Source organism: Salvelinus namaycush, chromosome 19 (genome assembly GCF_016432855.1).
Source record: "Salvelinus namaycush isolate Seneca chromosome 19, SaNama_1.0, whole genome shotgun sequence".
Classification (NCBI taxonomy): Eukaryota; Metazoa; Chordata; class Actinopteri; order Salmoniformes; family Salmonidae; genus Salvelinus; species Salvelinus namaycush.
Genome location: NC_052325.1, coordinates 24628253 through 24650950, shown reverse-complemented (window position 1 = coordinate 24650950; position 22698 = coordinate 24628253). Strand labels below are relative to the sequence as shown.

General features: G+C 42.0%; 1 protein-coding gene across 1 annotated transcript in view; it reads left to right on the top strand.

Moving 5' to 3' along the window:
- Positions 1-15290, top strand: part of pdia5 (protein disulfide isomerase family A, member 5) — a 75721-nt gene extending 60431 nt beyond the window's left edge. The window contains exons 13-17 of the mRNA XM_039014693.1: positions 149-312; positions 490-620; positions 5451-5521; positions 11218-11352; positions 12523-15290. Of these exons, the coding sequence (XP_038870621.1) occupies positions 149-312; positions 490-620; positions 5451-5521; positions 11218-11352; positions 12523-12594 (573 nt within the window). The 3' untranslated portion in view covers positions 12595-15290. The remainder of the gene's footprint in view (positions 1-148; positions 313-489; positions 621-5450; positions 5522-11217; positions 11353-12522) is intronic.
- The last annotated feature ends 7408 nt before the right edge of the window (positions 15291-22698 follow it).

Genomic DNA, 22698 nt, shown 5'->3' with positions numbered 1-22698 from the left:
ACTCTGTGTATGTGCTTACGTTTTTATAATGGTTTTGCTTTATTCTCACTGGGCTGAGTTGAGCCGTAAGGGCCGTGATCCAGTCAGAACTAGCTGATCTATGACGTGATGACGGTGTTGTATCCTGATCTGACTCTTGTTGCTCCAGAGCCCTGGTGTTCTGGCAGCTGTGGACACCACCATCCACAAGGCAGTGGGAGACCGCTTCAAGATCTCCGGCTTCCCCACCGTTAAGTACTTTGAGAAGGGAGAGGAGAAGTTCACGCTACCCCACCTCAGGAGCAAGGACAAGATCATAGAGTTTCTACAGAAGTGAGTCATGATCTTATACTTGTTTCTGCTTTTCAATAATCCAGGGTCTACCTGCCAGCACAGGATTAGTGTCATATGCTGATCAATGGGCTTCAACTCAGGCAGTTGTCAACATTTCTAGTCACAAGTGTTGGTGTGTATCATACCTTATCGTCTTGTCTGGTTTTGTTATACCAGCCCCCTGGCGCCCCCTCCCCCAGAGCAGTCCTGGGAAGACAAGCCGTCCAGCGTCAGCCATCTAGGAATGGAGGACTTCAGGGAAGCGCTGAAGAAGAAGAAGCATGCCCTCGTCATGTTTTACGCACCATGTAAGTGTAACCAGTGGGAATTGACCTCGGGTCTCCTGTTTGCCAACCCAACGTCTCAACCATTAGCCCAAAAGGACATCCTAAAGGTCCAAGGTTGATATTTGGGCTGTTAAGTCTCAGGCTGGGCTACCTCATGAGTTCACTTCCAAATAACCTCCCATCACATCACCATGTAAGCACCCTGCCTGCCAGACAACAACACAAATTGTTGATGTCCAATATAACTACATTTGATTGATTGGATTTTTACACCACCAATTTGATGACCTATGTTCCCCAGGGAACTAAAGGATTTAAGTCAAGTTTTACACCACCAGTACATAAATCTAGTCTTTTTCTCTGCCATCATCTGATGTAGCCACACCTAAGCTGTGAAGGGACCAGAAAATGACAGAATGCCCAAAATAGACTTGTAGTGCTAGAGGGGTAAACATTGTAGACGACATTGACAGGTACAGCATCTCAATATCCTTTCACTGGACACTCACTCACTCACTTCCCAGTTGATGCAGGACATGTTCATGTGATGAACTAACTCACAAGCAGCCCTGAAGTCACTGTCTGATAAGAGCCTTCAAAGACTGCGCTCATCACTGCACCTTCCGTCTTCCTATTAGTTAACATGAAGCAAAACAACTCCTAAATGCCTCTTGGCTTTTCCTGTACGAGGCAATAACAACCTTCTCTTTTTCTTTCTCTACTCCAAGGCTGAGTCCCATATGGCACCCAACCGGGAGACAGGGAGTGGAGTTCCATTTGGGAGGCAGCCAACGTTGTCTAATCCTCTGTGGAACATCCGCCTGTCAGGGGCTTTGAGAGATCAAACTAGTCACTAACACATGAAGACTCTCTAATCAAATGCCTTCAGATATGTTCATTGTTACCTAAAGGAGGTCTTCCGTCTCTTCTAATTTCCAGCCTCCTCTTCGTCAGATTTTTTTCTGAACTAAACTGCTGCCTATACACATATGCCAGGGAGGGTAACGTTACCTCCACCTATCCCCGGGAAATTCCTGCTAATTGACTTTTATGTTGCACTTCATGAAATGCTTGTTTGTCGTACCTTTTTAAGCTAATTAGTGGGGAAAGATTCTAATTTACAACACAAATGCTTAAGGGTGATTTCATTGAGTACCGAAAGCTATATTTGAATTGTCACTTTCAGGTGTGAAGTGTAGACGCAAAATAGTTGGTATATTATAACCTACACATATTGGAGAGAGAAAGCACATACAGGATATAAACTCAGCAACAAAAAAAACGTCCCTTTTTCAGGACCCTGTCTTTCAAAGATAATTTGATAAAAATCCAAATATCTTCACAGATCTTCACTGTAAAGGGTTTAAACACTGTTTCCCATGTTTGTTCAACGAACCATAAACAATTCATGAACATGCACCTGTGGAACGTTCGTTAAGACACTAACAGCTTACAGACGGTAGGCAATTAAGGTCACAGTTATGAAAACTTAGGACACTAAAGAGGCCTTTCTACTGACTCTGGAAAAACACCAAAAGAAAGATGCCCAGGGTCCCTGCTCATCTGTGTGAACGTGTCTTAGGCATGCTGCAAGGAGGCATGAGGACTGCAGATATGGCCAGGGCAATAAATTGCAATGTCTGTACTGTGAGACGTCTAAGACAGCGAGACAGGATGGACAGCTTATCATCCTCGCAGTGGCAGACCACGTGTAACAACACCTGCACAGGATCGGTACAACCCGAACATCACACCTGCGGGACAGGTACAGGATGACAACAGCAACTGCCCGAGTTACACCAGGAATCAAATCAAATTTTATTTGTCACATACACATGGTTAGCAGATGTTAATGCGAGTGTAGCGAAATGCTTGTGCTTCTAGTTCCGACTATGTAGTAATATCCAACGAGTAATCTAACCTAACAATTTCACAACAATTACCTTATACACACAAGTGTAAAGGAATGAATAAGAATATGTACATAAAAAAATATATGAATGAGTGATGGTATAGAACGGCATAGGCAAGATGCAGTGGATGGTATAGAGTACAGTATATACATATGAGATGAGTAATGTAGGGTATGTAAACATATGAAGTGGCATTGTTTAAAGTGGCTAGTGATACATTTATTACATCAATTTTTCCAGTGGCTGGAGTTGAGTCAGTATGTTGGCAGCAGCCACTCAATGTTAGTGGTGGCTGTTTAACAGTCTGATGGCCTTGAGATAAAAGCTGTTTTTCAGTCTCTTGGTCCCTGCTTTGATGCACCTGTACTGACCTCGCCTTCTGGATGATAGCGGGGTGAACAGGTGGTGGCTCGGGTGGTTGTTGTCCTTGATGATCTTTTTGGCCTTCCTGTGACATCGGGTGGTGTAGGTGTCCTGGAGGGCAGGTAGTTTGCCCCCGGTGATGCGTTGTGCAGACCTCACTACCCTCTGGAGAGCCTTACGGTTGTGGGCGGAGCAGTTGCCGTACCAGGCGGTGATACATCCCGACAGGATGCTCTCGATTGTGCATCTGTAAAAGTTTGTGAGTGTTTTTGGTGACACGCCGATTTTCTTCAGCCTCCTGAGGTTGAAAAGGCGCTGCTGCGCCTTCTTCACCACGCTGTCTGTGTGGTTGGACCATTTCAGTTTGTCCGTGATGTGTACGCCGAGGAACTTAAAACTTTCCACCTTCTCCATTACTGTCCCGTCGATGTGAATATGGAATGCACAATCCCTCCATCAGTGCTCAGACTGTCCGCAATAGGCTGAGAGAGGCTGGACTGAGGGCTTGTAGGCCTGTTGTAAGGCAGGTCCTCACCAGACATCACTGGCAACAACATCGCCTATGGGCACAAACCCACCTTCGCTGGACCAGACAGGACTGGCAAAAAGTGCTCTTCACTGACGAGTTGTGGTTTTGTCTCACCAGGGGTGATGATCGGATTCGCGTTTATCGTCGAAGGAATGAGCGTTACACCGAGGCCTGTACTCTGGAGCGGGATCGATTTGGAGGTGGAGGGTCCGTCATGATCTGGGGCGGTGTGTCAAAGCATCATCCTGAGCTTGTTGTCATTGCAGGCAATCTCAACGCTGTACATTACAGGAAAGACATCCTCCTCCCTCATGTGGTACCCTTCCTGCAGGCTCATCCTGACATGACCCTCCAGCGTGACAATGCCACCAGCCATAGTGCTCGTTCTGTGCGTGATTTCCTGCAAGACAGGAATGTCTGTGTTCTGCCATGGCCAGCGAAGAGCCCGGATCTCGTCTGGGACCTGTTGGATCGGAGGTTGAGTGCTAGGGCCCCATCTCACAGCAAGAACTGGCAAATCTGGTGCAGTCCATGAGGAGGAGATGCACTGCAGTACTTAATGCAGCTGGTGGCCACAGCAGATACTGACTGTTACTTTTGATTTTGTTCAGTGACACATTATTCCATTTCTGTTCGTCACATGTCTGTGGAACTTGTTCAGTTTGTCTGTTGTTGAATCTTGTTATGTTCATACAAATATTTACACATGTTAAGTTTGCTGAAAATGAACACAGTTGCCAGTGAGAGGACGTTTCTTTTTTTGCTGAGTTTACTATAGCTCTGCCACCAATTACAGAAGAAGATTCAACAGATTTTACATTCTTCTACTATGAAATGAAAACGGGAAAATCAAAGTAGGAGGCTTGCTGCGCCACCCTGTAGTTCTGTTCTTGAATGTCAATGATTACTGTACCTGAAAGGGACTGAGGCTGACTGAGGAGGCTTTCACAAGAAAAGGACAGGGTTCTTATGTGACAATAATGATTTCAGTAAGCACTTCTAAAAAGTGAGTATGTACAGTAGTTGTCTCCAAGCAGGTGTGGCCTCTCTCTGGCTGGTGTGTATCACCCTGCTGAGAAACACCTGTAAAAGACTTGAGGAAAAGGTTGCCATTAGATATCCAGCATTTTAGAGGTTGTTATCCCCTCTTCTGAAACAACTTTAGGTGTTCAAGAGAGTAGCCATTAGCTGTGCACTGTGGTCAATGAGGCAGGTCCACATTAACCAACCCCCACAGGCCTGGAGCCAAGCCCATCCTCTCAGCTCTGATAATTATCGGGGGGGGGGGGGATGTATGTATAATCACTCTCATTATGGTCCATAAATGAGGTCGTGCAGAGTGTGTCACAATCCAAGCTTTGTTTCGCAGCGGCAGATATCTGAATATTTTTTTTTCTTTTGGAAAATGTGCCATTCAACAAAACTTTTAGTGAGGAGTTGAAATGCTTGATTCACCTTTTTGCTAACCTTCGTATCACTGTGGTGAACTATGGCTGTGACGTCAGTCTGTTAGCAAAGTGGACAGCTTGTCAGACAGACTGTGTGACACACAGGGAGGGCTGTACATGTCCCTGTATGTAAAGGGCTGGGTGGGCGCACACGCACGGACACACACCAATCCTCTCACCTGGTGTGTGGTGTGTGTGGTGTTCAGGGGGCTGGTGACGGATATGAATATCCCGAGGAAAGCGCCAGGGAGGTTTCATTTATGACTCCAGTAAAGGGATTTATACCTCCCTATAAAATACAAGTGCACCATTACTAATGTGGGGTAATTGTGTAAGTGACATGCAGGGACAGGGCGTGTGTGTGTTGTGTGCATTCTTGCCTGTGTGTTTGTGTGAGAGAGAAGGAGAGCATATGACCATAGATTAGACATTTTGTGTGTTTGAATTACAATTCCTCCTGTTATAATGTCATTGTGTGGTATTCATGTCAGTTGGGGTGAGCCAATGTCACATTCTAGTTGGGGTGAAATGCAGTTCACAACATTAAAGGTCAAGGGTCATGCTGTGATAATGACCATAATTCTCTGCTCCCTAACAGGGTGTCCCCACTGCAAGAACGCTGTCCCTCATTTCACCACTGCAGCAGATCTCTTTAAAGAGGACCGCAAGGTGAGCCTCCCTCCAGCCCTCTCCTGAATCTCACATCTATTTTCTCTTTCTCAATGTACTGATGACACTACTACTCATTTAGATGGCCCTCTCAGACACTACTACTCATTTAGATGGCCCTCTCAGACACTACTACTCATTTAGATGGCCCTCTCAGACACTACTGTACTACTCATTTAGATGGCCCTCTCAGACACTACTGTACTACTCATTTAGATGGCCCTCTCAGACACTACTGTACTACTCATTTAGATGGCCCTCTCAGACACTACTGCTCATTTAGATGGCCCTTTCAGACACTACTGCTCATTTAGATGGCCCTCTCAGACACTACTGTACTACTCATTTAGATGGCCCTCTCAGACACTACTGTACTACTCATTTAGATGGCCCTCTCAGACACTACTGTACTACTCATTTAGATGGCCCTCTCAGACACTACCACTCATTTAGATGGCCCTCTCAGACACTACTACTCATTTAGATGGCCCTCTCAGACACTACTACTCATTTAGATGGCCCTCTCAGACACTACTACTCATTTAGATGGCCCTCTCAGACACTACTACTCATTTAGATGGCCCTCTCAGACACTACTGTACTACTCATTTAGATGGCCCTCTCAGACACTACTACTCATTTAGATGGCCCTCTCAGACACTACTGTACTACTCATTTAGATGGCCCTCTCTGACACTACTACTCATTTAGATGGCCCTCTCAGACACTACTGTACTACTCATTTAGATGGCCCTCTCAGACACTACTGTACTACTCATTTAGATGGCCCGCTCAGACACTACTGTACTACTCATTTAGATGGCCCTCTCTGACACTACTACTCATTTAGATGGCTCCTTCTCCCTCTTTTAACTCTAATACCCGCTGACTCCCTGACTCAGTCACGCTTTCCAGTTGTTAACAAGATCCTCCCTAGCTGTCTGACTCATCTCTGTTCTCAAAAATACACACACACTCTCACGCAAACTCCGTGAACAACAGTGGAACGTGCTTCGCTGCACTCAGCTTAGCATTGTTAATCATTATAACACTCTAAATGACCACAAACACAAAGAAGGTGAAGTGTTGTTGGAATAAATGACTTGAATACATCATGCGTAATGGTTGTGACACTCTTTCTTAGTCCAGCAAAGCTCTTTGGTATTTGGCATGCATATCTTTCATTATTCATATTGTTGGAATGTGGAAACCAATCTCTGACGCTAACAACATTAGAAACATTTACTAAATCACTGAATGTGAGGTAACTCTTTATTCTGGTCTTAATGGTGTAAGTATTGATATATCAAGGGAATAGTTGTTGTTCAGAATTAGATCTGCATTGTTCATTGTCAGCCCAGAATGTGTCTGATCGGTGAATGGCTCTGCTGTGGATCAGCACAGCCACACAGTTTAGGTCCAAGAATTAGTGTCTTTATTCCAGACGCACGCAAAGCACCATCTACTGGCTCTCTGACTATAGCCCAGATCCCATTCACGGGGTGCGGTTGAAACAAGTCACTCTCTAATGTGTCCGTTCCGTCACTGAGACTCTCAATAGTCCAGAGGAGAGAGGTTGTCTGTAACGCTGCGTGTCTGAAGGATCTCCTGTGTCAACTCCGAGTAAACAACACTGAGAACAGATTCAGATGTCTGCAGGTGGGGTGTAGCAACCTCCATTTCACTGTCACAATAAGAGTTTGGGGGAGAAGAAATGCTCAAAAGCTCTGTGTAGCCAGTGCTGGCGGGAGGCAGGGAGGGATGCTGTAGTTGTTGTGTGAGGAGCAAGGATGTCCGATGCACATATCCACAGGAGGGACTTCTCTTAACAACAACTACTTCTCATGCTCCTTCTTGTCCCTCTCTATCCCTGGGCTTTGGAGGAGGTAAAGGGGTGACTGGGCAGGAGTGAAAGAAGTGCAGCTCATTTAGCCCGCTCACTATTTATAGTGTAAAGCATAAGCCCCAGTCAGTGTATTGGCACTATGCAGGAGTAGATGTGGATAACAGTGTCACAGTACTCCTTAGTATCGTGGCAAGGACACTTTTGGACAACGGCCCTGATGTTGGAAACAAACATTGTGACATTTGGACATTTTTAGTAATTTAGCGGATGTTCTTATCAAGAGTGACTAACATGAGCAATTAGGGTTAGGTGCCTTGCTCAAGGACACATCGACAGATTGCTCAGGGATTTGAACCAACAATCTTTCGGTTACTGGCCCAACGCTCTTAACCGCTAGGCTACCTGCCACCCCGGCATTCTGTTGTCATCCAGAGTCACATTTATTTATTTTCCAAGCATTAGAACATGATATTTTACTCGCAGCAGCAGGAGATTTTTAAAGGACCGGTTTGATCTGCTTCCTTTTTTCCATTTTTGCCATGGAAAAAATATTGTCATACTGGTATGTTCACAGCCCTATATCAGTCTATTGGGCTACTTCTCTGCCTCGTTTACCCGAGACAAACACCACCAGCTTAGCTCTGGCTTTGAAGAACACCCCAATTAAACATAACATACAGTATTGTATAAAAGAAGAGAAAGGAGGAATAGGGAAGAATAAGTGGCCTATCAGTGTGCATGCAGAGGCTTTGTACAATGCAAGCAATGTTCTTTTTCTGATTGAACTGAATGTCAGCATATTGTTATATAAAAAGAGGCTGGCCGGAATCACTCGTCTCACAAAAATCTGTGTTGTAATTGTGATGAGAACACTGTAGTGATTCGTGAAGCGGTGAACTTGGCTTTTTGATACAGCAGCCTAATAACCTCCTTATGCAGGGTGGATTTTTCTGCTACACACAAACACACACACACACACACACACACACACACACACACACACACACACACACACACACACACTGTCATTAATTAGTACCTCAGGTAGATAGTCCACAAGTGATTTTCCTACTCTGGAAGACATGCATGTGTGACTTGATGTGAATACTTGTGTTAGCTCCCCAAGCTAGTGCCTTAGCTTTGGGCTGACAGTCCTATGGCACACAGAAGATCCGGGTTCGAACCCATTCACATTGCTGCCTGTCTTCGTTAAGCACAATGTGAAGTGTCTCTAAAGCCTTGTTCACACTGCAGGCCTTAATGCTCAAATCAGTTTTGTTTTTCAAATCCGTTTTGGAATACTGACTGTCCAAACAGCAAGTTACAAGTGACCAAATTTGGATTTGTGTCTTCAGACTAGTAATTTGCTGACATGGCTACGCTAGTTGTCATGGTAATAACAGCGTAAAAACCACTTGGGGGCAAATGAATCAGATTTCACCGTTAGACACAAGTCATATGACCAGGAATCAGATTTGTATTATCAGATTTTAAATCACCTACAAAGGTGAAAATTGAATTTGAGTCGATTCAAACTGCCAGTGTGAACAAGGCTTTATATACTTCCAACTGTCCTCTACACAGTATCTCTCAATGCTCATTGTTGAAGCTCTTGTGTTGTGATCAATGAGATGTTGTTGGAGCTCTTATTAACCAGAGGGAATCAATAACTGCATTGGCCAGAAACCTTTGGAAAAACAATCCTTTTACATCATCATTCTCCTCATGTCAATTTACTTCAACTCTGATTGATGGTACTGCGCTGTGTGTCAGTCTGTTCTACAGTAAGTGATGGTGCTGCTGTAAGAGACCCGGAATGGGGAAAAGCTACATACTGCATCACACGGCTTCCACTGTTTCTAAGCAGGTGCTGGAGATCAAAATGTATATATTCATGTAAATGTTCAGACACATGCATATTTTATGTTCCTATGTGTTTGGTTGACAATGTTTCAACCTTTTGGTCTTAAAAACATAATCTATGTCAGTGGTTCCCAACTCCAGTCCTCCAGTACCTTCCAACAGTACACATTTTTGTTGTAGCCCCAGACAAAAAAAAACATCTGATTAAACTCATTAAGGGCTTGATGATAAGTTGAAAAGTTGAATCTGGTGTGCTTGTCCAGGGTTACAATACTGTTGGGGGTACTGGAGGACTGGAGTTGGGAAACACTGAGCTAACTTGCAGTGTGCGGACCCAGTATCTTTTAGGCGTAGCTTCTGCTGTAAAATACCCCTTTGACGTTGAAAATGGCAAGAGACCTCTCTGATCTGTGAGATACCTCTCATGTTCACAGGTTCCTTATTGGCCATGCAGACACACACAGCAATCTAAGAAGTGTTTAACCATTCATCTGTGTTTTGACAGTAATGCTGAATCCTTCCATTTATGTTTTCACTCACTGAACAGAGCGTGTTAGACAACAGCTTTAATCATTTAAATAATCTGTCTTTTTAAATGTCTGAGATGAGCATTTCATGTTGTTATTATGTAGGCTACATGTCAGAGGATTCACCTGTCTGAGATTGCAACACGTCAAACTGTCCAATTAGTTTAGCCTCACCGAGTCATCAATCATTTACATATTCAACATATTGGTCCTCAGGTGACTGATGGTGGTTACTTGATGGTGACAAGCTCAATGTGCTGTGTGCTGTCCCAAATGGCACCTTATTCCCTTTCAAAAATAGTGCACTACATAGGGAATAGGATGCCATTTGGGACACAGCTGCTGACATTTGAGCCATCCAGAAAGGACAAGCCGAGCAGAGGGAGGGGGTGAGCTATGTATCAGAGAGATGGTATTTACGGCTCATTTGTGGTGTTTTTTTTCTGACTGCCGTGCTGCGACAGCCCCGACATAAATCTCTTTTGTTGTTTTTATGTAGGAGTGATTTTTCTTTTCCCACCCACTCTTAATGGTCTAGCTTGATAGGAATGTATTAAGCATTTTTCTTAAAGGGGATGTTCACTATTTTACAACTTTATTTGATTTAACTAGGCAAGTAAGTTAAGAACAAATTCTTATTTACAATGATGGCCTACCCCGGCTAAACCTGGACGACGCTGGGCCAATTGTGCGCCGCCCTATGGGACTCCCAATCACGGCCGGTTGTGATACAGCCTGGGATTGAACCAGGGTCTCTAGCGCTGAGATGCAGTGCCTTAGACCTCTGCGCCACTCGGGAGCCCCAATGGTAGATGGTTCTTCACCCTAAAATTTGTCTTTGGAACAGGAGAAACTGTTATCCATGTTATGGTTTTATTTAAACAGCCATTACAAACTTACACCACACAGCTCTGGGTTAAAGGGAAAGTTTGATATTTTGCTCAGTTGCTAGCTAAAATGACTAGCTAAAAATCGATAGGAGTTATGGGGGCAACTGAGGAACCATCTAACAATAAGTGGTAAAAACTGAACTTCCCCTTTAACCCAGTTGGCTTTGCAGGCTGAATTTGAGAATGTGCCGGGAATCAATGCGGACACAGAGCAGAACAGCTCAGTCGGTGCCAAAGCAGCCGTGTTGAAATAATTTACTGTAAATGTCCACTTTCTTGTTGTGAATAACTTTCCAGTATTTTACAACATGCACACATTTTACCCTAGTAGGCTTGTTCATTGTCCAGCGCATATGGCAACAAAAATGTAAACGCTTTAGAACAATCATAATGCTTTTAACCGCTTTGAAATTTGTTTCAAAGAAATGCAATACAATCCTACACATCCATGAGGTTCTTATGTAACTGACCATTGTCTAAACTAGTTGTGGTTGCTGTTACAGATTGCGTTCTGTGGATGACAATATCATGTTGAAGCTACAGTAAGCTACTATATGCTTTGTCCCTCAGATTGCCTATGCTGCTGTGGACTGCACTAAAGGACAGAACCAAGAACTGTGCAAGCAGGAGGGTGTGGAGGGCTACCCCACGTTCAACCACTACAACTATGGGAAGTTTGCAGAAAAATACAACGGAGAACGAGGGGTAAGTGACATCTTCTGCCGAGACCCCAACAACTGGTTGTTCCGGTTTTCAGGGGAAATGGAAAGAGAGTCTGGGATGCGACTTCCGCTTTTGGACGTAAACAAGGTGACACTCCATTTTAGCTCCTCCTCCACATTTACTGGATTGGTTGAACAGTGCAGAAGAGAACCTCCCCCAACATTTTTTGTTTCCTTCTCAGGTTTATCTTGGCCAGGTCACAGTTGTAAATGTGAACTTGTTCTCAACTGGCCTACCTGGTTAAATACAGGTGAAATAAATAAAGGTTCCAGGATTTGTGTACCGATCCTTGTGACATGGGGCCGTGCATTAGGTGATGGCAGAAGGTGAATGGTACGACAATGAGCCTCGGGATCTCGTCACTGTATCTCTGCATTCAAATTGCCATCGATAAAATGCAATTGTGTTCGTTGTCTGTAGCTTATGCCTGCCCATACCATAACCCCACCTCCACCATGGGGCGCTGTTCACAATGTTGACATCAGCAAACCCACAGTTTCATCAGCTGTCCAGGTGGCTGGTCTCAGAGAATCTCGCAGGTGAAAAAGCAGGATGTGGAGGTCCTGAGCTGGTGAACATTCCTGCAGTCAGCATGCCATTTGCACGCTCCCTCAACTTGAGACATCTGCATTGTGTTGTGTGACACAACTGCACATTTTAGTTGACTTTTATTGTCCCCAGCACAAGGTGCACCTGTGTAATCATGTTGTTTAATCAGCTTCTTGATATGTCACACCTGCCAGGTGGATGGATTATCTTGGCAAAGGAGAAATGTTCACTAATAAACAAATTTGTGCACAACATTTTAGAGAAATAAGCTTTTCGTGCATATTGAACATTTCTGTAATCTTTTATTTCAACTCATTTAACATGGGACCAACACTTTACATGTTTCATTTTATGTTTTTGTTCATTGTAGTTGCAGGCGTTTCTTTTGATCCTGCTATGCTAGGTTATAGTCTTAGTGCCCTATTAAAAGATATTGAATGTTAATTTATACTTTTGTTGTCCTTTTTACCTTTGAATATGGAATCTGCCAACTTTCACAATTTCTATACTTTCTGTATTTATAAACTCTGCTTTATACTAAATTTACACCGTTAACCTCTATTACATCTTTATAACAGGCCTCTCCTCTCTTCCTCTCCCCAGGAGGCGGGGTTTATAGGTTTCATGCGCAGCCTGCGGGGGCGGGACCAGGGCAAGAGGAAGGAGGAGCTTTAAGGCAGGGTGTGATGAGGGGGAGGAGCCTGTCGTTGCACTGTGACCCTGGACAGGGGCCTCTTAGCACTGACATCACGTGATGTCATCATGATGTGACATCACAGGGCGGGGACTTGAGAACCTCAGCGTTTCAGCGAAAGGCCATTTTTTTATACTGATATTGATCGATCATGTGATCAAGTTTGTAATAACGGGGATTACCTACCGTGTGACCACTTAAGACCTTTTTTTTTCTCTTGATAAAAAACAAAAGAAAACATGAAAATGTTGCCCAAATACTGTGACTGCATTTGTGAAAAGCTACACCTTATACTGTATCTATGCAATACCGGACCCTCCCTTTCAGATCCACTCTTGTGTGGTTGGTTGGTGGCTGTACTGGTGGTTGGATGGTGGGTTACCACCTACAGTACATCACAGGGACCATCGCTACAGTACAGTCCTACCGGTCACTACGTCCCTGTTCATTCACCTCAAGAGGAATACAATCTAAGCCTACAACTGTTTGTTTCAATATAACTGTTTCAATATTTGTGTACATACCTGTCTATCATGTTAGGTATGGGTTTGTTTCAGGATGATAAGTATCTAATAGCTAAAACTGTGGCCTTTTTAATAAATATGTATGAAAGCTAATCACTCACCGCAGAGTCAGACAGATAGTAGGGTAGTGAAAGATACGAGGCCCTGAAACATAAAGCTCTTAGAGTCGTGTGTTGAAACCTGGTGCTTCTGGGTTCCACCTGTTTCCAAGTCGGCTATTAGAGAGATGACAAATCAGACACAAACATAAAATGCCCAAAATAAATTAGAATTATTTTTATGTTACTGTGCTGAACCTCCAGACGTCAATGATTTTACAGAAGCCTCCTGTTGACATAGTGATATTATTTTTTACTGTAGACGTGTTGGTTGTCTAGCAACAAAACCAACGCGCGCGCGACTATGGGGCAAAACAGACGGGGTTGTTGACAACATGTAAACTTTATTTCGTCTTCAATGTGTATTGAAAACAAATACATTTGCACAATGAGAAATTGTCTCTCAAAAACATTGTTGCATTTGTTGGTTAGCTAGCTAGCAAATGTTTTGCCACATTAGCATAGACGTGACATTAGTCAAAACACCTCAAAACGAGACATGGTATCAAGAACAAGATAAAACTAGCTGAAACGAGCCACCTATGAGTTCCCACGTGGCAGCTTCTTGTCATTGTTGCTAGCTATCTGCCATCCAGAATCACAACAACACACAGACTTCTGACCCATTGAAGTGTGCACATAATTTCCATATTGTCAGCTAACCCATCTATTGTCCTACATTCCTCTAGTGTTACTGAGATACGTCCAAAAAACAGTTTTGCCTCTTGCAAGTGTATTCCATGATATCATCTAAGACCAATTAAAAACAAAGCCCTTGGAAAAGATATGGGGCCAAATATGGTCATTAATGTGCCATTTCCTCCTCCATTCTTAAAATGTGTACAGGAACAAGACTGCGCCAGTCCCTCCCTTTTTGTCTGTATCCCTCCCTTTTTGTCTGTAGCAATCAGAACCATTCAGCTCAATATCAGGAGGCATATGGGATTATGATTATAAAAGATCCAGGATATCAGTTCCATCTGAACAAAGTCAAGAATTCAAGAGCATATTGCCTCTGTGTGTGTGTCTCTGTCTCTGTCCTGGTCTGGGAAATGTTATCCCATATGTCCCAGCACATCCAAATGGATGACTTCAGATTTCACAGTGCTGCAGAGGTGTGTGAGAAAGTCGATGGACACCCTTAACACCCCCGCCACACACACACCACCCGAGCTTGGCACCATCATTAATACCGGAGCCATTATCTTTGTGGCGACTTTAAGGCTGTGTGTTTTAACTCCCCGGCTTACGCCGCTATAAATATTTAAAGGCCTATCTGTAGCTGAACTTGTGTTTTATTATTCAGGAGTTTGGTTCCTTTCATTATTGAATTAGGTTCTCAGGGATAGCGAAAACACAATTAAAGGGAACTAGCTTGTATTAATTTGCATTGCAGTTAGATGGTTTTGACCTCTAGTCTCCAAATTTAAAAGAATTGTTTACATTTGTCTTGTATGGAAAAATACCCAAATGTATAGATAAATGGTCCAGTTTACATTTCCTGTTCAAAGTAATGGCAGAAAGTATTCAATAAAACATGTTGTGCAGATGAGGGTTAATGAACTGACAAATACTGTACATTGTTTGGGTTTCTAAATGGATTAGTTGCAAATGAAAAGTCTTAAATAATCTGCAGACTGACATAGAACACGGTCTCCAATCAATGTTACCATAACATTTCTGCATCATGCAAAACTAGCCGCAACATCACAGAACGTTGGGAGAATGCTTTACTGTATGTAGCTGGATTTTGACACACATGCTGGTTTTTTTTAGATGTTCAGTTTTCTTTCTGTTGGGATGATTTGCTTTGTTTACTTTCACGTTTGTTTCTGCAGTACAGGGCCTACTCAGTGCTATCAAATGGTTAAAGACTTGACAAACCTATCAAGACCACCTTTGTCTTATCCCAAATCTCTCCTATTGTGTGGAAACTGTCACATTTATGCATAGAAGTCATTGTCGCCTTTGTTGACTTTCTGTGCCCAGCCATATGTACAGTTTTGCCCTTCGAATGAGGACCTTGCTAAAATAAAAACTCAAACATTTCCAAGATACTGTCATGTTCTCTATGGATGTTCTCATTTTCAATGATTTATATTCTTTGCAAAATCACCTTTAATTTGTACTATAATACAATAGCTAAGTATTACAATTTACTAATAGATACTTAGTACTGAGCCAATGAACTACAAGTGAAGAATACCATGTAGCATAAAGTCCGGAGATAGTGAGAGCCAGACTGGGATTTTTGGTGTCCAAAGTTTGTTTGTTCAAGTATGTTCAACCTATGTCCTGTGAGATCCTAAACACAGATTGCAGCTGAGCTCTTTTTTTGTTTAGTTACTTACAAGCTCAGCCAGAGCAATAGTGTCCAAAGCAGACACAAAACACTGGACAGTCACCACCATAAAATAAATAGAAATTGAATAAATGGAGTTTGACATCCAGAGGTCAGCGGCTTGATTGACATAACCGGTGAAGTCCCAGATCTGTTTGTTTCCCAAACAACGTTTGGCATTAGAATTCCACATGGAGTTGGCAAGACAGCACAGGCAGATCTGGGACCTAGGCCTAGTGGAAGCTATTTTGAACCCTCTCATTCAGATCCACGTCTGGGGTCTGGCCTGGTTCTCCATCATCCAGTCGGAAAGACAAATAGACCTGTAGCGGCTCTCAGCAGAACTGACACCCAGGAGTTTATTGTGACTAGAGTCTGGGCTGGAAGAGAATGGTGATGTGTCCTAAATAAAAAGTCCCTCTCTCCTCAGGCAGTGAGGTGCCATCGTTATCACTTTTTTATTTTTATTTAACCTTTATCACTACAGAGTTCTTAACTGTTAAACTTGAGTAATAACAGTCTAAAAATCTAGACTCAGTTTTAACTTTGGTTTCTTTAAGACTATGCGTAGCTACCTGGATATACTCCTGCTTGGTAGATGCATCCCACTGGGCACAGTTCAACATCTAGTTTGATTTTCATTTGGTCGAACTGACGTGAATTCAACGTGAAATCGACAAAAATTCACCATGACATTGCATTTAGGTTAGAAGTTGGGTGAAAAAATACAAAATCCCCTTAAATTGATAACTTTTTGCAAATCCAATACATTTTCCATATCAATTAAATGTCAGTGATTTTTGGGGGTTGAAATGACGTAGAAACAATGTTGATTCAACACTTTTTGCTCAGTGGGAAGCAACGTACAATTGCAGTAGCTGATTAATGCCTTAGAGCGCAGGACTAGATAACCCACTCAATCACAATTTCACTTGGGAAGATTTTGGAGGGAGCAGGGCATTTTCTCCTGGCTGGTCACAATCCTTTGTATTGAAAGGAGGGTTGCAAACAGTATGAGGAAATGGACCTAGAGCAGCGTTTCCCAAACTCTGTCCTGGGGCCTCCAAGGGGTAAACGTTTAGTTCTTTTGCTCTAGCACTACACAGCTGATTCAGATAATCAACTCATAAAACTTAGATTTTAATTGGCTGTATAGTGCTAGGGGAAAAAACTTAAATATGCACCCCTGGGGGGCCCGAATACTGAGTTTGGGAAACCCTGACCTAGAGGATTAGCGATAGAACTACATGTTAATGCAACCCAAGGACTGTCTGGAATGATATTAGGTCTCCTATAAAACAGATTTCCTCCCCAGGTAATGTCCATGTACGTTTCATTATTTAGATTTCCGAGTCAAAACGGAGATTCTTAAAACGGCTCGTTTTTTCGTTTCTGAGTTTTAAAAATGAAAATCAGAATTCAACTTGTTTCCCAATTTGTGTAAAAAATTGACATGGAATAACTGAAAACAAATAAGTAAATGCATTTTTCGTTTTGTTCATACCCGGAAGTACACACCCCTCATAGGGGTATTCACAGGGCTTGGGGCGGGGGGGTGTTTACAGCCTAGGTTGGCAGAAAAAATAAAGGATTAGACTGTGAGTGTGACAGGAAGATACAAATACTCATGTTAGCTAAGATTCTGAACTCATTATGAAGTTAGCATGCCAATAGAACAAACTCAACAACAACTGAACAAAATTGGCTTGCGCTAGCTAGCCCTACCTGGTTACAGGCTATAGTCATGCTAGCTAGTGGAAGTAAGTTAGTCCCTCAACCTGCTGCAAGATGAAGCTGCCCGGCCAGATCCACCTGCTGCAGAAAGGTAATATTTCTCCATTACTTTCTGTAGCTAACTTAGCTAGAGCTTCTGTCGGCGGCTGATGTTTATTGACGGAGTAATAATGAACAGCAGTCACTGTAAATGGTTATCTACAGTATCTGCCACTTTTCAAAGCTAACTTAGATATTGCTTACACCTGCAACAATATCCAATTAAGCCAGGCCTGGGCAATTATTTTCCATGGAGGGGCACATTAGAATATATTTTTGCCATCGCTGGCCAGAATCATTACAGGATTGATTATACATCAAGTGTATGACTGTCTTGACAGATATATCTACTGTAAATCACATCCAGATATGCTACTTAATTTACTTTTTTAACATGCACAGAAATAAACCACATCCATGTTCTCCTTTTGGAAGGTATTTTCATTATTAAACATACAATGAACTACACGGAGGGAGAAGTACACTGTGCATTCAGCACCACGGACAGAACTCTTGTTAACGGGTATGCACAAAAACACAAGAAAGAGGGAGAGCTCAACATTACATTTAAACTACTCAATCAGTGTGAGGAGTGAAGTCTCTGATGGGCATTGACTACAGCAGTGAAGTCTGGTATAGTTTCTGACGTCGATATGCGCAGGATTGCTGAGAGGTGAGAGTCGGTAAGAGATGATCTGTGCCTTGACTTGTTATATTTCATCACTGAAAATGTCTGTTCACATACATAGGTTGACCCAAACAGTACAAACATCTTCTGAGCATGACTCCTAATCTTTGGAAAGTGTTTTTGTTCATCGAGAGATGCATAGAACCTCGTCAGTGACATTGTTTTGAATAGTTCTCCAATCACTGCTTCAGACTGAAGATCAATAAGCTACAGTTGCAGGTCAGTGGGAGCGTTATCCACATTGAAGGGCACCCATCAGTGGTCACTGGATATCTTTTCAAAACTCAGTCCCAGCTTTGCCACACACTTATTAACCACCTCCAATAAATCTTTCCTCTGGTTGTGCTCTTCATTGACTGCACTGAAGCAAGCTCCTCTGTAATTTCAAAGTTTGGTTATGCCTCGTAAGAATATCAACAACTGCGCTGTGTAACGTGCATCACTGCTCTCATCCAGGTACAAGGAGAATGGCTTGCTATGTTTAACAATTTTGTGGGACAGTACATATCTAGCTCTCGCAATTCCGTCGTTTGCTGAATGCAGTTTTGTGAAAAGTCCTTAATGCTTTTCTGTTACGGGATTTTTGTGTTTAATGACTAAAATATGTATACATTTGACTTAGAATTATAACTCATAAATGTTGAATGTTATGTGTTCCTTGTTAGAAAGAATGGGTTTATCTTCAGACAGGCTAGAATGATGTCTCTACCCAGGGAGGGGAAAGACCTTGAGTTGGTTGTAGATAGTTTAACAGGTGGCAGACAGTAATGAGAACTCGAACTGTATTGCCATTGTATCCGAGAGGCGGTTGGACATTAAAACCTATGACATCATCTTTATTATATAACCTGATGTAAAATGTATTATGATCAGTACTCTCGAGAATAAACGCTATTGATTGATTGATTTTAAGACTGGTTTCTGTCCATTTGGCTGATAATTATCTTACAAATTCTTATTTATGGGCAGTGTTTTAATTGAATTGGTTGATAAACAGGAATCATAATTCCTTTAACATTTTCTTTCGATGCATTTGCCCTCTGCTCAGAAGACATATTCCTAAATTTCTCTGCATACTTCGTCTGGAAGTGTTGGGATAAGCTTTAGTCTTTCAAGACAGCGATGTTCACTTTGCACACAGCTTTCCCTGATACCTCAATAAAGAAATATTTTGATGTCCACTCTTGCTTGAACACTCTACATTCATTGTCTACTTTCCTTTTATAGATTATTTTATTTTTTTGGCAATTACTAGCTAACTACTATTTGTAACTGTGACATGTGTGTCAGCCTGTCAGTCACTGTCTGTCCTTGTGCAGTTGTTATTTATACATGCCTTCAAAATAAATGTCCCACGGGGGCACAGTATGGCATCTGAGCAGATCATTGTGAACTTCATGTAGTTACATCAGCCAATACAATAAGTTCAAATGAGCCTTTTTATTGGTATGGGTATACTTCTCCAACATCCTTTCCTGCTCACTGAAAGGCAGACTAGACTATACTCTTCAGTTATGAATGTGACTACTGTGACAATTGTTCTACTTTTCTGAATGTATACAGGTGTGGGATCTTAATTTGATCACCCCATTGCAGAAAATACAAACATGTAGTGTATTCAAGGTTTAAAAAGGCTTCTAAAGTGTGTAATTTCCACGTTGAAATGTCATACTTGATTTTGCCATTACAGAAATGTCAATGAATTATAACCCACACAATAATTCACATTTCCAGTTGCTGCATTATTATTTCCATGCTGTGAGAAAATGATCAGATATCTCTATCTCTCTGTCTTGACAATCCTCACAGTTCACTCACAGATGGTATGTAGTCTTGTTGATGGCACCTGCAGGCCTGTTTCAGGAACAACTGGACAGAACAATTCTTGGACTTCAGCTGAGACCCATCTACGTCCTTCAAGGAACGCCCCTTCTTTCCTCTTTCTGTTATGCATTAAGCTCTCAAGGTGTGTCTCCATTTCTCTCATGTCGTGTGGTATTACCTATAGATGGCCCCTAAACACTTTAAAATTGTTTACCTGTGAATGAATGGTTGTCCACATCATCAGGCTATATACTTGTTACCTGTGTGTTTAAATACTGTGTCCCTCTCACAGAATTTTAATGGTTCCTCAGCTGGCCTATGCTTTCTTTCCCCTCTCTTTCTCTCCAGGATACATTAGGGAGGTTGTTTTTCTGTTGGCACCAATCCTATGCTGCCAGGCTGCCAAATCAGCTACTATATCCCCCTCATACTAAACTTTGCTCACTCTTGTTCAACTGCCCTTTGATTGAATCGGTTTAATTAAATGTTTAAATTTGCTTCAAGTGTGGTTTTTACTGAAAGTTGACAGATGGCACTTGTATGGAGGGAAGACATTGAAGAAACTCCCTCTCCCCTTATCTCCCCTCATCTTGATGAGTAATACAAGTGAATGTAATTGCTGTATTTGACCTGTGATCCAAAATATAATATTTTACAAGCTAAGACAAAAGGTGACTCGCTTCAGGAAACTAGGCGTGCATCACTACTTCACAGGAGATGCATTTGAATGTAAACATACATTTTTGATCAAAATGCGTCTTTTGGTAGAAATGCTTTCTGGAACATGTGAACTTTCATGTGCCTTAATAACAAACGTGTATGCCATCAGTAAATACAAATACAATCGTGGTTTAGCCACAGAAAAAGACAGAAACCTTACCGCTAGCCATGATTGGCTGAGATAATGGATGGGCTGTACATGCCAAGAGATGAGTTCGGATTAGTCTGCCATGTAGCACACTTCTGTCTATAACATGATCTGCTCAGTATGTGTAGTTAATCCTTTTTAATTGCGCTTTTTTTCAAGATATCATGAAGAACTGCAAAAGTGCTGCTAATGCTCCCCACCTTCTGGAGGACCGAGTTTTGAAATCAATGGAATGTCAGGTGGAAGCAGGGTATGATAGCTAAGGAGATGGAGAAAATTCTGGTGTTTGATTGCAAATATGTGGAGGTAGTCGAAAAGAGAACACACAGAAGGCTGTTGTATAAAACACCTGTCTCCGGATTACATCTTCAAACTAAGGGCAACCATGGCAACCGTGACAGAGAGGGAGAAACGTTCATCCATGTATACAGGTAAGAGAGTCTAGCTAGCTACATTTTCAGATATTATATGTTTCAAATTTTGTCAAAGTTTTCATTGCAAGTTAAAGCATACTGTAGCTAGCTAGCTAATGTTATCTGTCTGGCTCGCTAGCTAACGTTACGTGTATGATCTGTGTAGTAATATTATTTGTATCTCAGTGCCATTTGCATTGCTAGTTATAGCCTAATGTTAGCTAGCTAACATTGAACCCAGTTGGTTATTTTAGCTACCAGCAGATTCATGCAGGGTAGTAATGTTATGAGTTGGGATTATGGCTAATTGTTTAGCTAGCTAGCTACATGTCTAAACAAAAGACTCCAACATGCAAGTAACCATTTCACTGTACCATTTACACCTTATGTATCCTGTGCATGTGACAAATAAACTTTGAATTTATTTGATATAGTGTGTGTTTACCAGAAACTGTAATGTGAAGAACAATATGACCTGCACCAAAGTCAAATTAGGATATAACTTTATGCCAACGAGACAGTGTCCAAGTTATACAATTATCCGGTAGAATGACCTGCTTTTATTTCGTCACACTCACAACCATGAGTTATTTTCTGTAATTAGCTCACCATTAACTTGTAAATAATGATCTTGTGAGTTTATTTTCCTGTAATAATGAATACAAATTAGCTAAAGTTAAGACATCAGCTATATGATATGGTCATTATTTGAACTGGCTAGCCATCTACCTTAACGTTAGCTAGCTAACAAGCTACAAACTAACCAAAACATTGTTTAGAAAGTTGCTTTTAATTGTCTGGTTTGCTAGATTGACGTATACTAAATTAATTGTTAAACGGATGGGTTTATTGGTGTTAAAATACACCAGTTATGCTATTTTGGACCAGCAGGCTGCTGATGTCATACAGCCTGTCGTTTTTGTGTTTATACTTTTTCATAACGACAAGTTTGATGTCGGACGACAATAGAATATTCATGATGTCACTGCGACAACTGTCTACAGACATGTCGATAGACGTAGTATAAACCAGCCTTTAGTTTTGAAATCTTTGGTTGTTTAGTACACTACCATACTCACTCTGTTTAGCACATGGCCTCACATGTGAATCCTTAAAGAGATGGGTGGGGCTAAGGCTTAAGAGGGTGTGAACAATGCTGAATGGGTGTAGACAAAGAAGAGCTCTCCAGTAAGTGTACCAAAATATTCAAGGGCCATTTTCTCAATAGTGGGTTTACAAGTTTAGCAACTTTAAAAGCAGAATTACTTTCTCATTGTTCCTCAACTGTAGTGTATGATATACCATTTTCTAGCTAGGAGTTTCTACATTCATCCAATGTATAAAAAAATCAGACCGAATCGAGCCAGTCGGTCATAAATGAGATTTCATGATATTACTTTGTCTTTACACATCTATCGGCTAAATGCAGTCACCATCCATCTCAGCTAGCCTTTCACACTTTTAGGCCTGTTATTTCTTTTAACTAGGTAAGTCAGTTAAGAAGAAATTCCTATTTACAATGACAGCCTAGGAACAGAAGGTTAACTGCCTTGCTC